The sequence below is a fragment of the Pygocentrus nattereri genome, chromosome 7 (assembly GCF_015220715.1).
Source record: "Pygocentrus nattereri isolate fPygNat1 chromosome 7, fPygNat1.pri, whole genome shotgun sequence".
NCBI lineage: Eukaryota > Metazoa > Chordata > Actinopteri > Characiformes > Serrasalmidae > Pygocentrus > Pygocentrus nattereri.
Window position 1 is genome coordinate 5018210 of NC_051217.1, and position 14685 is coordinate 5032894.

A 14685-nucleotide genomic window follows, 5' to 3' on the forward strand; every position below is an offset into this window, starting at 1 on the left:
TTCCAAGATTACAACTGCTTTGCTGAAGGTAAAGGTGATGGACTGGCCAAGTATGTCCACAGACCTAAACCCAATTGTGCACCTGTGGGGCATCCTCAAGTGGGCGGAAGAGGAGCACAAGGTGTCTAACATCCACCAGCTCTGTGATCTCATCATGGAGCAGTGGAAGAGGATTCCAGTAGCAACCTGTGCAGCTCTGGTGAATTCCATACCCAAGAGGGTTCAGGCACTGCTAGATAATAATGTTGGTCACACTAAATATTGACACTTTGAGCACAATGTGGATATGTTCACTGTGAGGTGGACTCGCTTGTGTTGCCAGCTATTTAGACATTAATGGCTGTGTGCTGAGTTATTTTCAATCTATACTACTATACAAGCTGTGCACGGAATACTTTAAGTTATATCCAAGTTTCATTTCTACCATTCTAGTGTTATCCCATGAAAAGATATAATGAAATCTTTTGCAGAATGTTTGTATGTTTGTCTGTTCTTTTGTTGTAGTGCAGTATGCCCTCATTCCAAGAAAAATTTCTCCTTTGGGAGACAAATAAAGAAACTAATTAACTAACTAACTAACAGAAATGTGAGTGGTGTACTCACTTTTGCAAGATACTGTATATGAATGATGCTTCTGTGGTTTTATATATACAAAATGGACATACTATGCCCATTAGCCAAACTCTCTTTACCCCTAAAAATGAAACAGGCCAGATTTGTTTCTGTGGAATTAAGACAGATGTAAGTGACCTCAGTGCTGACTGCCTGCCCTGTGCTCTGCCTCATTCTAACTGCAGTCCAAACAGAAACACTTATAAACCTTATAAAGTCAGTACACTGTGCGATTTTAGACATCCTGTTCTTTGGTGACATCTCAAACTGCATGCCCATCATATACAGACATAACCTGCAATTTATATGCTCACACTGTACAAAAACACTCAGCCTGACTGACACAAGATGGGTGCTCACACTGCATGTGAAACGCAGACCCTACAGACAGCTCTGTCTGAAGAGAGTTTCTAATAAATCTCTTTCATTCAAAACAACATGCTGAGCATCCAAGTCCCAAGCAAAAACATTGGCTGAATCTCATAAGACTCCTAGCTCCCTACATAGTGCACCATGTAGAAATTAAAATAGTGGCTTCTGCACCCATGCAGTGCATCACATATTTAATAAATAGCCATTTGCAATTCAGCCATGTGTGCACAATTCCACACTGGACAAACACTGAACTTATTTTGGTGTAGAAGCCAGAACTTACATTTAGCACTAAATAAGAAAGAAAAGCCCATGTGAGATTCAGTCACTGACAAACCGTGCTACAAAAGCTTTGCTAACTTGGCCTTGCTGTGCACTAAAACTAAAAAAAAACTGTAAGCAGGTTGCTTACAGTTTCACCATAGACGGAACCGCAAACATCAGCATTTTGACTCTGTTTATGTGTGTTCATCTACGTAAGAGCAGTAGTTTATTGTGTGTGGCTCCGGGCATGACTTCAATCAACTAACTGGGCATTGCTTCCCCTCTCACACCACAGCAAACAACAGCAGATGAAGCTGGAATTCGGCCTAATTATGCAATTCAATCGGCTCCGACCAAATCAGGCTTAAAACTGGCTTGAAACGTACAGTGTTTGACTGCCTTTACATCACCTAAACGGGTAGGACTAATCTGTAGTAGGCAGAGGAGGTAAATATATGTAAATATATATGTTGAAATTTTATTTCAATACATGAGGAATTTTCTATGGGCCCTTTAAACACAGCAGTATATTTTAGATACATATAGAATTTCTGCACCTTTGACAATGCAAAACTTTCCTTGCAAATTTAAGTTGGGTTTGTTATTCTATTATTTTGTTAATGCATTGAAAAAAAACACCACTGTGCATATGCACTTGACAAGGGCCATAATACATAGGAGAACAATGCTGCTTCAACTTTTTAAAGTGCAGCAAACTGCCAGACTAAGGCTTCACATTATGTTAAAACCTGACCAATAATAATAATAATGGTCCAACAGAAATGTTCCAAAATCACAAAAAAAAAAAAAAAAAACACGTTACAAAACGTTTAGTTAAATTGTGGACATAACTTGGTCTGAACTTAGCTTGGGGAATCTTTTTTCCTTCCAGTGTACTTTCCTTGCTCTCACTTGTTCTGTTTATTCAATGGTAAGTAAAGCGAGGGACTCACCTGCAGAATCTCAATGATCCTGAGCTTAGTGTCCATCACCATCACGTCCTGGTTGTCAAGGAGACAGAGTGGTTTTCCACGGCCCGTCATTGGCTGAGACTCAGAATGGCCGTGGGGCAGCATAGAGCCTCGGCTGAGCACCATCTGAGTCATCATCTCACCCACGCCATGGATGGTGCGCAGGACGTTATTACCTACATACGCACAAAAGCAGAAGACTAAGATCTCAAGGCAAACACTGCTACTGAGTAAAAGTTCAGAACTAACTTTTAGCACATTACTGTACATATCACATATCTTTTTTTGTTACACTACTCTATATGACCCAGGTTGAATTGGAGGATCTATTTCGCTACAAAGATGGGCAAAAATTTGGATGTACTCAAAATGAAACTATAAAGTTTCATAATAGGTGTACTGTAAACTAAATTATGAATACCATGACTGACTCTTTAAACATAAATGACTAAATGACTTGGTTACAGTATCTGATTGCGGTATCTGTCTGATCATGTCTGACCTCCCTCAGGGCCTTTGGAGAGTTTAGGCATGAATGTGAGCATGTGCTGCACGATGTCCAGGATGGCCAGCAGGGTGCGCGTGAGACACAGAAGCTCATTGAAGCTATAGAAGCCAAAGTAGACCAAGTTACGTGCCAGGTTCACCACCTTAGACAGAGAAAAAAAGAAATCCATCATAATCTTCTCACAACAGGCTGATGATTAATTTTCTTTTTCTTCTTACTGCAAATGGAACATAAAATGATACATAAACATGTATGTATTCTTTTGTAAAAGCTACAGAAAGAGTGCCTTTAAGACCTATTAAAGAAAGAGATAAAAAGTGAAAGACTTGGCAAGCTTCAACCAAATCATTAAACTTTATTTCAATCAATGAAGAGCTTTAAAGTGCCTTACCTCTAGAGTAAGCTCATTCTTTTCCTCATCTCCAAAGGGGAAAGACTGGCTCACCACATCTTTCAGGTAGTCATCCACAAAGTCCATCGTAGGAGCAAACTTCCTCTTCATTTCCGCTCTGGATGTGTCTCTGAACTCGTACTCATAGCTGCAGAACGTATCACATGAACACATATGAAAGAGGATGACTGCTCGATATTACTGTAAAATACATGTTTGGTAACATTTAAAATCCTGCTGCAATAATAATCTTTGTAAGTCAGACACAGTAATGCTCTTTTGACATTTGCTTAGGCCTGTGTTCTGCTGCTGCTGGGCCAAGTGATTGTTTATGAAGTATTAGGTGAATTAGCATCAAGCTGGTTCAACTGCTGTAGGCAAATCTGATTTTGCCAACTCACACACTATAACAATGCTACCGTGTCAAAGCATTGTCAGACATGATTTCTCTCTGATGGCACCCTATGTTCTCCCTGACTTGCAGTGATGCTGTGTAAAAATTATGCAAATAGTAATTTCAGCATTTGAATACTGGCACCTAGAATGGTTAACAGTTAATCACTTTCTCACGAACTACTATGAAATATTCCATAACTGTTATGAAACTTATACAGAAGTAAAGTAGTTAAGAGAAAGATGAAGTGAATTGTATTTGACTACCCTTGAAAAAAATACCATACTATACACATTTTATGCCCGTCTTGTGATGTCACCTCTCATCAGTACTCAAACCCTGTGTACAAACCAACTTTAGTGCAGAACATGTTCAATATGTGCTTTTAAGAATATTCTGGAAAAGATTATTTAGCTAAACTTCTATATTTTTTACCTACTAGAGTCACCTACTCTCTACCCTCATTATATGCACTCACTCTTGGACGGAGATCTTAGACGGGATTTCAGTCCAGAGGCGGGCATAGCGTACAGGCACAACGGCCTCCTGGGGATCACGGTCCACATGCATGTGCAGCATGAGGCGGCAAAAGGAAGCGCGTAGGTTGTAGGGCAGGCAGTCGTCAAACATGCAGCGCAGGATCAGATCCACAGGCAGCTGGGTGGAAATCTGATTGATGGCCAAATACTGCCGGTCAAGGCACATCTTAGCAAACAGATTCAGCTGACACCTGTCAGGCAGAAAATTTAAAGAGTTACCTTAGAAAACAGAGTTACCTTAAAACATAAAGGCAATTCTGGAAGAGGTTAGTGAGAAAAATGGACCTGTAGTAGGTGATGATATCAACGTCTAATTTATGGTTGCCCTTAGCATCCTGGGCCAGGTGGCGGATGGACTTGCCATGGGGTTCTTTATTGTGGTCAATCCAGTACAGCCACACCTCCTCCTCTTCACCTTCATCATGCATTAGAGACGAATCCATAGAGTTCTCAATGTGTGGAATCAGTCTAAGGGAACACACACAAACACACCAGGGTGTAACATATAAAGCAGCTCAATATGGTGCATGCATGCTCTCCACACAGCAGAGCAGCTGAGACTTACTTGGTCTGAATGAGGATGTCTGCATTAGTAGGGTTGAGCATGAACTTGCAGATGAGCTCCTGAGTTACAGGGATTGCTGTTTTATTGGATACACACAGGTCCGAGAGGTAATCCAGAAACCTGAGGAACACATGAGAACAAGACAAGACATGTCCATACCTTAGATAATGACTCATTATCTTTCTATATATTCTACAATTAAAAGATTCATTATTTATAGCATTGAGGAACAACAAAAGGAGTGTGACACTCATGTCTAAAAATATCTTAAAACACACATTTAAGTACAAAAGAATACATATATTTAACCCAATCTCAGGAGTAAAATCCTTGACCATTCATGTTTGATCGTTTGTAATGTTTACTTAAGCCTAGAGAGTTTAGAAAATGTTCAGTAGTATCAGACCTGGGCTCACGGTTCCTACGTAGGAGCTTGACAAAGGTTTCAATTTCCCGTGCTGTGATATGCTTCTCCAGTAGCTTGCGATTGTTGTGCAATAAGGCTGTGATTGTGTCTTCTGCCAGAATCTCATAGCCAATCTGAGACTGCATGATTGAGAACTTCTTAGCAATATATTCCTGTCAGAAAGAGAAAGAGGGTGATGACTACTGACCTAAGATTTCACCTGAGAGATTCCTGCACTCCAATAGGGACAATATAAATCATACATTAAACTGTGGACATAACAATGTAACATTTTAACCCTCAGCCATGTACGCAGGTGAATGTGCACAATGTCTTAGGAAAATTTATCAAGTAACATCTCATTCATTTACTGTTTTAAAAAAAATTAAAGCCTGTCTAGTAAGTCTAAATCCATCCATACTAACTTTATAGACAACTATACCACGTATTTCTTTAGGGTTACATATTAAGTAAAATTAATAAAATGCATATATTTAGCTTGTCATCAAATATTGCTTTGAAATATCAGTCAAATCTATGCATCTTTATGACACTGATTTTTTTTTATTGTTGTTATCAGTTGTTATCTGTAGATGCAGATATCACTGTGAATAAATCCTTTATTAAAACAAACATAAAACATCATTTGCTAATACTTTGGGTATATATTGCAACACACTGTTTCATGTTGATCAGAGTATCTTGCTTGGTGTGATGAGCAGAAATTGCCTAAATAATGATTTGACAGCTTTCTTTTCCAAACTATTGTTAAACCGTATACTGAAAATTCTTTGTTTAAGAAAGGCTTGAGTTTTATGGGTTATGGGGAATGTGTGGGTTATGTCATTATTGCCAAGCTAGTATTACTGTCTGTATTTCCTTCAATTCGGCTGTTTTTGCACAAGCAAATGGCAAAATCTAAACAGCTAAAGTTACTGCAAACCAACAAAATGAAAAAAACATTACTCATGTACGTAAACATGTAAACAGCTACACATCCTATAATATTTGATGGTATATTGTATACAAGTGAACACAGGGTCTGCCAGCTGATGGGTACAGTGGTGGCTCTTGCCTGGTTTTTGCGGTAGTCCTGCTGTGAGTGGCGTAGGATCCGGTAGCACAACTGCAGCATATATTTAAATGGAGCATAGCGTTGGTCACCCAAGTCCTCCAGCTTCAGTATGGGCCCATCCTCCCTTTCTGCAAATGGAGCTTTCAAATTCCCAAATATCTGACAACACACACACATGGATACACATGTTTGTTTTTTTTTAAACCATTATTTTTTTTCCCGGCTCGCTTAGCATTCACACAGACATACTTAACATTAAACTAATTGCAAAAAAAAAATAATAATAATAATAATAATAATAATAATATAACTAATTGGGAATATTTTATTATAAGCAACAATTGTATATCTGTCTTTTGATACTACAGCAATAAGCCACAAGATTCCCTGCATTACCATGAGCTTTTCACGATGCAAATCAATGTGAAATCCCTGTCATGCAGGCTAGAGTGGCTTACTGCTTTTACAAAAAAGAGAAACTTTGGCATATTAATACAGAACATAATTTATGTCTGCAGTCAAATGTGTATGTCAAGTTTTTTATAACGTCTTCAAACATGTCTTAGCTTCTTTTTTAAACTGAAACTATCCTAATGTCACTGATTCAGAGGGTACGAAAAGATGATAAAACACATGCACATGTCAAAACACGAGGACATGTGCATAAAGAGGACATGACAGTTCACTCTGATGGTTCATTTGGTCTGTTTAGGCGTCTTTGGTCTGTACTGTGTTCACACCACAAACATTAATTCTGAGGCGAACTGAGACGGACATGCCCAGGGGGACTCGATCTGCTTAATTGGTGGGCACCAAAACCCTGCTGTGATTGCACTACCAGAGCAACAGGGTTTATTTTAATTGAACCAAATGTGTAAAGTCTGAGTGTGTATACCTGTGCAAGAATGTTTTGTTCTCTCATGAGCTTCTGTCTCTCTCGGTTGGGTTTGGAGATGACCACAGAAAGCACATCCTGCCCATTATTGGGCACCTCACACACAAAGAAGATCAAATCCTCCAGCAGCTTAGTGACAAACCTACACAGTACACATTGCATAACTTAATTTTATGACACCGAGATCAAGATCTGAATAACAATATTCTCATTGCATAATACCAAAAAACTACAGTGAAATCTGTCCAACAGTCTTTCACAATCAAATATATATATATAGCCACACATACAGGATGATGCCTACCTGCGGTCATTCTGAGTGATGACGCTCTTCTCCAGCTTGCGCACAAAGGCCTCCAGGACCTTGTTAGCATCGTTAGCAAAGTCCAGGTCCCTTACTTCAGACAGGGGTACAGAGACAATGGCAAATGCCTCTTTGTCCTCCTTGGTGGGACATGTGCCAATCTGCAAGGGCAGTGAAAAAGAAAGAACTTGTTTCTAGGGACTACAGCTACTCTTAACATGAGAGTATGGCTGTGTTCTATAAGCTAACCCTCGAAGTAGCATAGTAAATATGTATGCATTTAGACATAAAGGGCAACACATTCACACACCTTGAGCATAACAGGTCTTTCCTCCTCTTGATCGATAGGGATGTTGGTACTGGTCACCCATGTGTTGGTACACAGGTTCCTAAGCCTGACATAGGAGTTCCTGAAAACACAGCACCATTTTAGCATCTAAATACTATTAAAGCAATAAAAGTGAAGTAAAATGTAATTTATTTTATCTTTGCCTGTGTAATCAACCAATCAAGACATATTTTATGCACAAAGATTGCTTCTTTAGTAAGTAAGTAAATAAATAAATATCATCCCAACATTTCATCTGTTTACACAGAAGCATCTGTTTACACGTTTTTTGTTACGTAATGTTAAGTAGTAAACCATAAAAAGTTAAAGGTAACCTGCTACCTTAGGCTAATAGGCTGCATAGCTAGCTAGCAATGACTAAAAATAAACTTGTTCAGTGACAACTGAGGCTGGATAGCTAATGGTTAGCTGTTACAGTCTTAAACACTAAATATATAAATACCAACCTATTGTGAGAGCTAATCTAACTTAACTCTGACTGTAAAACCTTAATGTTTGCTTAATGTCTGGTTCAGAAGAAATCAGATTACTATCCAGTGAACTATCCAGCTAAAGCTCAATACGTTGATGAACTTGAAGACACAGCCAAAAAAAAAGACTTTTAATCTGTTTCAGTACGTAAACTTTGAGGTTAACTATGAGAATGAATCTATATTTCTCAGCTGTAAGTTAACTGTTGACTTGGGCTGGTGCTGATATTCAAAGTTACTCTTGAACTTTGCATTTGAAATGAGAGTGTAATTGAGCATGTGGGCTGCAGCAGTTAAATTGCTCTTACAAAAAAAAAAAAAAAAAAAAAAAAAACCCCAACCGCATGAACTCAGCTAGACCATCAATAGGAACAAGCCCTTCAAACTTTGCTGAGGACCGCTATTTAAATGTGATAGGTTAACCTATAAACTTTATTAAGTCCATAGCCAGCACAGAACAGATACAAGACTGTCCACTGAGCTAGAGAGTTGGCATTTCAAAAAATATTGTGGGCAGAATGGGGTATTTCGAAGAGGGGTGACCAGAGCGACACTGCAATATCAATACTTCCAATCCTGATGTTTCTATCGAGAATCAATTGAATAATGATACAGAATTTTTCTTTAAGCAGTAAAGCGAACAATCATCAGCAGTGCTAAATAAACAGTATCTTCTTCTTCTTTCGGCTGCTCCCTTTAGGGGTCGCCACAGCAGATCATCTGCCTCCATCTTGCCCCATCCACTGCCTCCTCTACTTTCACACCAACCATCTCCACCTTCACTACATCCATAAACCTTCTCTGAGGTCTACCTCTTCTCCTTCTACCCAGCAGCTCCATCTCCAACATTCTTTGACCAATATATCCACTATTCCTCCTCAACACATGTCCAAACCATCTCAACCTGGCCTCTCTGGCTTTATCTCCAAACTGCTCCACCTTCACTGTCCCTCTGATCTGCTCATTTCTAATCTTGTCCATCCTTGTCACTCCCAACGAAAATCTCAGCATCTTTATCTCCGCCACCTCCAGCTCAGCCTCCTGTCTTTTAGACAGAGCCACAGTCTCCAAACCATACATCATAGCAGGACGCACTACTATCTTGTAAACCTTCCCTTTCACTCTTGCTGCTATCCTTCTGTCACACATCAGCCCTGACACCCATCTCCACCCACTCCATCCTGCCTGCACCCTCTTCTTCACCTCTTTTCTACACTGTCCATTGCTCTGGATGGTTGACCCAAGATATTTGAAGTCATCCACCTTCACGACCCCGACTCCTTAAATCTTCACCTTTCCACCTGCCTCCCTCTCATTCACACACATGTATTCCGTCTTGTCTCTACTGACCTTCATTCCTCTCCTCTCCAGTGCAAACCTCCACCTCTCCAGATTCTCTTCCACCTGCTCTCTACTCTCACCACAGATTACAATGTCATCTGCAAACATCATGGTCCATGGAGCCTCCTGCCTGACCTCATCTGTCAACCTTTCCATCACCATTGCAAAGCTGATCCCTGATCCACTATCTCTCCCCCCATTGTCCTCCTCTCTCTCTCGTTTTCCTCATTCATTAGTTCTTCAAAGTACTCCTTCCATCTACTCAACACTCTCTGTTCACTCACTAGTACATTTCCCTCTCTATCCTTTATCAGCCTAACCTGCTGTACATCCTTTCCAGCTCTATCTCTCTGTTTAGCCAGACGATACAAGTTCTTTACTCCTTCTTTACTGTCCAGCCTCTCATACAGCTCATCATAGGCCTAAGCCTTTGTCTTTGCCACCATTCTTTTTGCTATGCGACTAGCCTCACAGTACTCCTGCCTACTTCCTTCATCTCTCTGGTTATCCCACTTTTTCTTAGCTGCCTTCTTCTTCTGAGTACTCTCCTGGACCTCCTCATTCCACCACCAACTTTCCTTGTCTTCTTTCCTCTGACCAGATGAAACACCCAACAAATTTTTGCCAGTTTCTCTCACCACCTTAGCTGTAGTTTCCCAGTCCTCAGGTAGCTCCTCACTGCCCCAAAGGGCCTGTTGCAATTTTTCCCTGAACTGCCTGCAACCATCCTCCTCCTTCAGCTTCCACCATCTAATCTTTGGCTCTGTCTTCACTCTCGTCCTGTTCTTTGTTTCTAACCTCATTCTACAGACAACCACCCTATGCTGCCTTGCTACACTTTCCCCTGGCACCACTTTACAATCTCCAATCTCCTTTAGGTGGCATCTCCTGCTAAGGATATAATCCACCTGTGTGCACCTCCCTCCACTCTTGTATGTCACCCTGTGTTCTTCCCTCTTCTGAAAATACGTGTTCACCACAGATAAATAAACAGTATAATTGTGCCAATTTTCTTCCGTGCTCTGCTTCTGCTACACTCAGACAGCCACGAGATGCAGTGGACACTCTACGATGAGTTCCCTAAACAGTCTACTTGTTTTCAAAATAATTGTTTTCCCTGTAAACGTAAAAAAAATACCCTTTTCACATGGACCCTTAAAAAACATCAGTATTGGTACTGATTTCAAGATTTTAGCCATGGAATTAAATGAATTGAAAGAAAATCAGTGGTATTGCCCATCCCGCACCCCCTCAGCTCCTATTATGTGTGAATGAAGAAGTCAAACCTGGGCACTAGGCAGTCGGCCCGCTGTAGGGTGGTGGCGTCCAGTTCAAACAAGGAGGCAATGTCATTTCCATGTGGGACAGACACCAAGATGTAAGTAATCTTCTCAACTGGCCGTTTTTTCTTAGAGTAAATGGAGTCTGACTCAGTCTGAGATAAAAGCACAGACATTTTCCATGAGACTCAATTTTAAACATACAAATATCAGTGCTCTCCTCAACTATGAAACATGTCATTTACAAATATAAAGTCTTTCTGTAGAATCACATATGATGAATTGCAGTCGATGCGTGACTTAAAAAACACTTATGACTTTATCTGTAATATAAAAATGTAATTTATATTTATTTATATAAATTTTTTTAGTCTAGACCTGTTCTGAGCTCATGGGCTCCAATAAACATAACATGCTTTAGTTCATATCTCTCTCTCTCTCTCTCTCTCTCTCTCTCTCTCTCCTTCGAGCGGCGGGCGGCATGTCTGCCCGGCTCCCACAGGGCACCCCCACACTCAGACGTTATGTAAGAAGCCCCCTCCGTTTGAGTATGCGAGTTGAGTGTGTAGGTGTTTGTGCATGCATGCGTGAGTGTGTGTCTGGAATTGGTTGGGCTGAATACCAATAAAGCATAACGGTGCAGAGGCAGATAGAAACTCCAGAGTAATTCCCCAGAGAGCTGAGAACAGAAGCTGAGTGTGGCTGTCTGTAGCAGGCGAATGGGAGGGAGGGAGGGAGAGAGGGAGAGGGAGAGGGAGAGGGAGAGAGAGAGGGAGAGGGAGAGGGAGAGAGAGAGAGCGCGCAATAGAGATAGAGATTACATAATGGTGATGGTGTGAGAGAGAGTGGGCAGAGGAAGCACTGTGAGACGCAGTGCTGTGAAACAGTGCCAATCAGGCGCCACGCTGGAATTCATACACACTCTTTAAAACAAATCTATAAATCTAAACACATGCTCTAAATCTTCCATATACCTGTCAAACAATCTTCACAAATGCATATATTCCCACAGTCCTAGTTAACCCCTAAAACTTTTATGAACATATGTGGCACCACACTTTAGTTCCACACTCTCTAACTCTACAACTATATAAATCAATTATTAGTTGCATCATAGAATAATGTTTATGATTAATAACTCAATAATAAGTCTAGGGTTCACAGGGTTAAGGAGTGAGCTAGTGAACTTTACAATTCACATGAATAGTATATTGCGGGGGCAGAGCTCAAGACAATAGAAGGAAATATTTGGACTTTCATGGCATCAGACAGACCAGCTAAAACTGCAAGACTTCAGCAGTCTGGTCTCTGAATAGACCAACAGCCAATTTAACTTACCTCAGTTTTGGAATCTGTACTCTCATCACGGTAATCAGGATTTACCTGAAACAAACATGTTCCTAAACTTTAACAATCTTTTCTCTGTCACGGTCAGAAAACATGAGTCTATTATAAGAAAGTCACCACTGCAGTGAGAATAACATAGGGAAGACTGCCATCTACAGCACAGCACCTGAAAACTCACTCTTTAAACCTGGAAAGTCACTCTTTACACAGCATTCCATATGCCTCCTGCTAAAATAAAACTACAGATAAAGAGGGTGGAGTCGTCCCATACCTCTGCTGCGAGGTATTTGCCTGTGGCCAGGTGTTTGAAGCGAAAGAGACTGTTCCACTGGCCAGCTCCACCTCTACAGGGGTCATAATGCACCACCTAATAAGAACAGACACAGTACAGACACAGTACAGACATTAAATATATCAGATGTTTTTGATTTTGAGTTAAAAAAAAAAAACTCTCCTGAAAACAACAGACAGGACTGTCATTCCCGGTTTCTTAAAAAAAAAAAAAAAAAAAAAAAATCATGTTTGTATTATAAAAAAGTCAGTGGAAACATCTCATTCTAGTGAGGCATTCTGAGTAATTTTGTGCAACTAACTAACTAAAAATAACAGAATAAAAATAAAAACAAGTTAAGTAAGTAATCGATTAGTCAGTCAGATCTGTGTGAAACTTTAGATTAAGCTTTATTCTTGGCCTACTGCTATTAATTATAGTTGTCAAGTAATGCAGTGATTATTTGTGAAGTTCAGACATTCAAGCAAATATCCTTTAGTAAATATTTCAAAATACTGCATAAGTTAAAACATTACTTTCTGAGCCAGTGAGGCTGCCAATCCGCCAAGATTAGGCCTGTATCATGAAGCAGGATTTATTACTTGCATGGGACATCTTAATTTCAGAATTATGATTCATAAACAGCTCTCAGGCCAGTCACAGTGGAGCTTCTGAAAGACTGTTGGGCCAATGAAGGCCAACCTGAAAATGTTTACTCCTTTCATGATGTTTTGTGATGTAAGCTTTTACATTTTCTTGTGGGTATCTAAAAGAAACTTGCAAACAGTCATCATCAAACAAGTTAACTGTGGTTGCAGTAGTTGTTGGGCTCTGTGAACCATGATCAGTCTAGAACTCCTTGTTAACCAAACTGTGTTCTGAAATGGGGCATGTTCAGCATGGTTTTAAAGCATTTAAGGCTCTGCACATCATGACAACAAAACCTTTCAGAACTAGTTTCCAGATTGAAAAAAATGTCTCTGTCTTCTAGGTCAATATCCGGTCTGTTTTTGTTGTGGTTCCAGTTTGGCAGTCACTTGCCCATTTAATGGCCTGTGGCCATTTTGCAAGAACGCTTCCTGGCAAAACAGGCCGTTCTTGGCCACGCTGAATGACAAAAGGCAACATGATAGGTAGCAACTCCAAGATACAAGTGATACAAGCATAGGGATTTTTTTTCTATCTGGTAAATATGCAAAATCAATTTGTGAATTCTGACTAGTATTTTACGAGCTGACTAGATACATAACAAATACCAAGCTAGTCAACTAATTTCAACCCTAATCTCAAATCTCTGTTAAGGTCATACCTCAACTTCCCAGAGTGCTTTGGAGCTGGTGGCAGAAGTGGCTGATTGCCGGAGAGTCGTCCTAAGGAAAATGTGCTGCTGATCCTTGTAGTCATCACAAGTCAGAAATTTCTCCTGCTCAGCATGGAACAACCTAACCACATCACCCTTAGAAAGAAAGAGAGAAAGAGAAAGAGAAAGAAAGGACAGAGGGGTTAATCTCTGTGAGTCCCTGTGAAATCTACACAAAGATAATCAAAAGCCATACCCCTTTTAAGACATCCTCTCTGTAATCACTGAACTTCATGAAGAGAGTGACCTTCCAGCTTGTGTTACAGTTTACAGCATTCACCTGGAAAAGACACAAATCACAGGGTCACTTGTTGTTGTTCACTGTTCTGGCTTTTTTTGTATCTATTCCATATCTATTTAAAGTGAGTGTGTGGTGGCAAATTGCAATACACTTTTTTTTCCTTACCACAGTGTCCATTTTCTGATAACAGGGTTTTACAGGGTGTCAGGAATCACACAATCGAATCTATCTGCAATTACTTAACAATTCTACAAATTTTAAAACAATGGAGTGATGTTTCATGCACACGGTCTGCACTTTAACTGCTAACTAGTGCTTTGATTCACTGTTAGCTACTTTAGCACTTAGCACCAATGCAAACCTCAAACAACAAAATGTTTTTGCTGATCATCTACATTTGGGGTAAGGAGAGACATGTAAAATGACAAATGTAACTTTTCTCTGAACTACTGACTACTTTAAAATAGTGTCAATGCCAGCCTTGAAGGAGAAACCAGTTGGAACCTCATACTGAAGTGAACAAGTAGTCTTTCACTGTGCAGTGTTGAGTGAGCATGGCTGCATGTGTCTGACCTCATTGCAGCCTGGGTTGTCCAGTAGTTCAATGTTGCTGGCATGCAACGGCTGGCCAGCGTTCACAGGCATCAGGACCACTTTATCTCCCACTACCACCTAATCTCTCACACACACACACACACACACACACACACACACACACAATTAAAATGAC

General features: G+C 40.2%; 1 protein-coding gene across 3 annotated transcripts in view; it reads right to left on the reverse strand.

Moving 5' to 3' along the window:
• Positions 1–14685, reverse strand: part of itpr2 (inositol 1,4,5-trisphosphate receptor, type 2) — a 94001-nt gene that overhangs the window by 66712 nt on the left and 12604 nt on the right. For 2 of the 3 annotated variants that reach the window (XM_017690590.2, XM_017690580.2), the window contains exons 6-22: positions 14529–14627; positions 13911–13994; positions 13664–13810; positions 12355–12450; positions 12075–12119; positions 10743–10891; positions 7607–7706; positions 7297–7457; positions 6993–7134; positions 6098–6256; positions 5023–5195; positions 4617–4736; positions 4337–4519; positions 3991–4242; positions 3119–3266; positions 2722–2869; positions 2202–2395 (exon numbers count right to left, since the gene is read on the reverse strand). In XM_017690590.2, coding sequence (XP_017546079.1) covers positions 2202–2395; positions 2722–2869; positions 3119–3266; positions 3991–4242; positions 4337–4519; positions 4617–4736; positions 5023–5195; positions 6098–6256; positions 6993–7134; positions 7297–7457; positions 7607–7706; positions 10743–10891; positions 12075–12119; positions 12355–12450; positions 13664–13810; positions 13911–13994; positions 14529–14627 — 2400 coding nt within the window. The remainder of the gene's footprint in view (positions 1–2201; positions 2396–2721; positions 2870–3118; positions 3267–3990; positions 4243–4336; positions 4520–4616; positions 4737–5022; positions 5196–6097; positions 6257–6992; positions 7135–7296; positions 7458–7606; positions 7707–10742; positions 10892–12074; positions 12120–12354; positions 12451–13663; positions 13811–13910; positions 13995–14528; positions 14628–14685) is intronic. The other variant, XM_037539905.1, reaches the window with a different exon arrangement.